This window comes from Capsicum annuum, unplaced genomic scaffold, assembly GCF_002878395.1.
Source record: "Capsicum annuum cultivar UCD-10X-F1 unplaced genomic scaffold, UCD10Xv1.1 ctg3434, whole genome shotgun sequence".
NCBI classification, from domain to species: domain Eukaryota; kingdom Viridiplantae; phylum Streptophyta; class Magnoliopsida; order Solanales; family Solanaceae; genus Capsicum; species Capsicum annuum.
In genome coordinates, this window is record NW_025841179.1 from 1 (window position 1) to 1,314 (window position 1,314).

The window sequence follows — 1,314 nt, forward strand, 5'->3', positions numbered from 1 at the left end:
ATATTATTGTATCCGTATCGGATTGTTAAAAAATATCCAATACGCATATGTAGACATTTTTGAAGAGTCTGGAGCAACTTAGATATCCAAGTACGATTTAAGTATTGTCAATGTATTTACTTAAAATATTATTGGATTAATATTTTAAGCTTTCAGAGATTATTTTGCTAATAATAAATGTCGAGCTTTTAGCATTGTGATGGTGAATTTATCAATTACAAGTAGTAACATCCAATTCTGGCAAAATATTTATGTATACTCATTGATACTGTGTAATACAGGACAATAGTATCAGGAACAATTCCAGACCCGGGGAATATAAAGGCAAATGACACAACCATGTTAGATGTGCCAGTGAAAGTTCCTCACAGTGTGTTGGTGAGCTTGGCTAAGGATATTGGTAAAGATTGGGACATTGACTATACACTTGAATTGGGTCTCACCATTGACCTTCCTGTCATTGGAAATTTCACCATTCCACTCTCTCATAGTGGTGAGATCAAGCTTCCATCAATCTCTGACTTATGGAAGGGTGACAATGAAGAAGAAGAGACTGAAAAAGAGACCTGAAGTAGCATAGGGTGCTCTAATAATTAATAGTACTGTAGTTTCATCATGTGTGCTTTTTCACTACAAATGTTACATAAAGTTTGTAGCTAAGTTTGTTTCAGAATCCAAAGCATTACTGGACTTTTGTTTGATTTTCCAATTTGACATACAGCCTAATTAACCCATATTTTGGGTTTAATTAAAAATTGCTAAAGTATATAATTACTTGCTTAGTTCGTGCTTGCGGCAATTGAACTTACCAAATCTTCTAAGAGAATTTGAATTTCTTTACGGAGCTTAATTAGGGCGTCTGACTCTTTAGGCCAGTTCGGCCAGACAATTGTTTAGGGTCCCATTACTATGGGATTTATATTTTTATATAAAAATAAATATAATGTACACTATAAAAAATTACTTAAAAGTCTTTTGTTAGCTCAGAGTAGCTTAATTTACCTAATAAAGAATTTGCTTTAGATTTTCAAAGCATTAACCCTCGAAAAAATATAATGGTAAAATGCTTTAGATTTTCGAAACATTAGCCCTCAAAAAAATATAATGATAAATTTTATGATTCATTTTACTTAAAATAATGTTGAAGATTATAAAAAATAAAATTAAACTTTATATAAATAAAAAAAGGAAGAAAAAGTATCTATTTTTACAAAATAATATTTTAGAACTTTAAATTAGATAACTAAAAATATTCACAACAATAAATAATTTTTTTTTAACAATATCTAAAATAATATATTGCAAACACATGAC

General features: G+C 29.5%; 1 protein-coding gene across 1 annotated transcript; it reads left to right on the top strand.

Moving 5' to 3' along the window:
- Window positions 1-289: 289 nt before the first annotated feature.
- LOC124885374 (desiccation protectant protein Lea14 homolog) lies at window positions 290-709 on the top strand (the record flags this gene model as incomplete). The annotated part of the gene is given in 1 exon segment (XM_047403110.1): window positions 290-709. A coding segment is annotated over 1 exon segment (281 nt), but the record flags the coding sequence as incomplete, so codon positions are not given.
- Window positions 710-1,314: the final 605 nt, after the last annotated feature.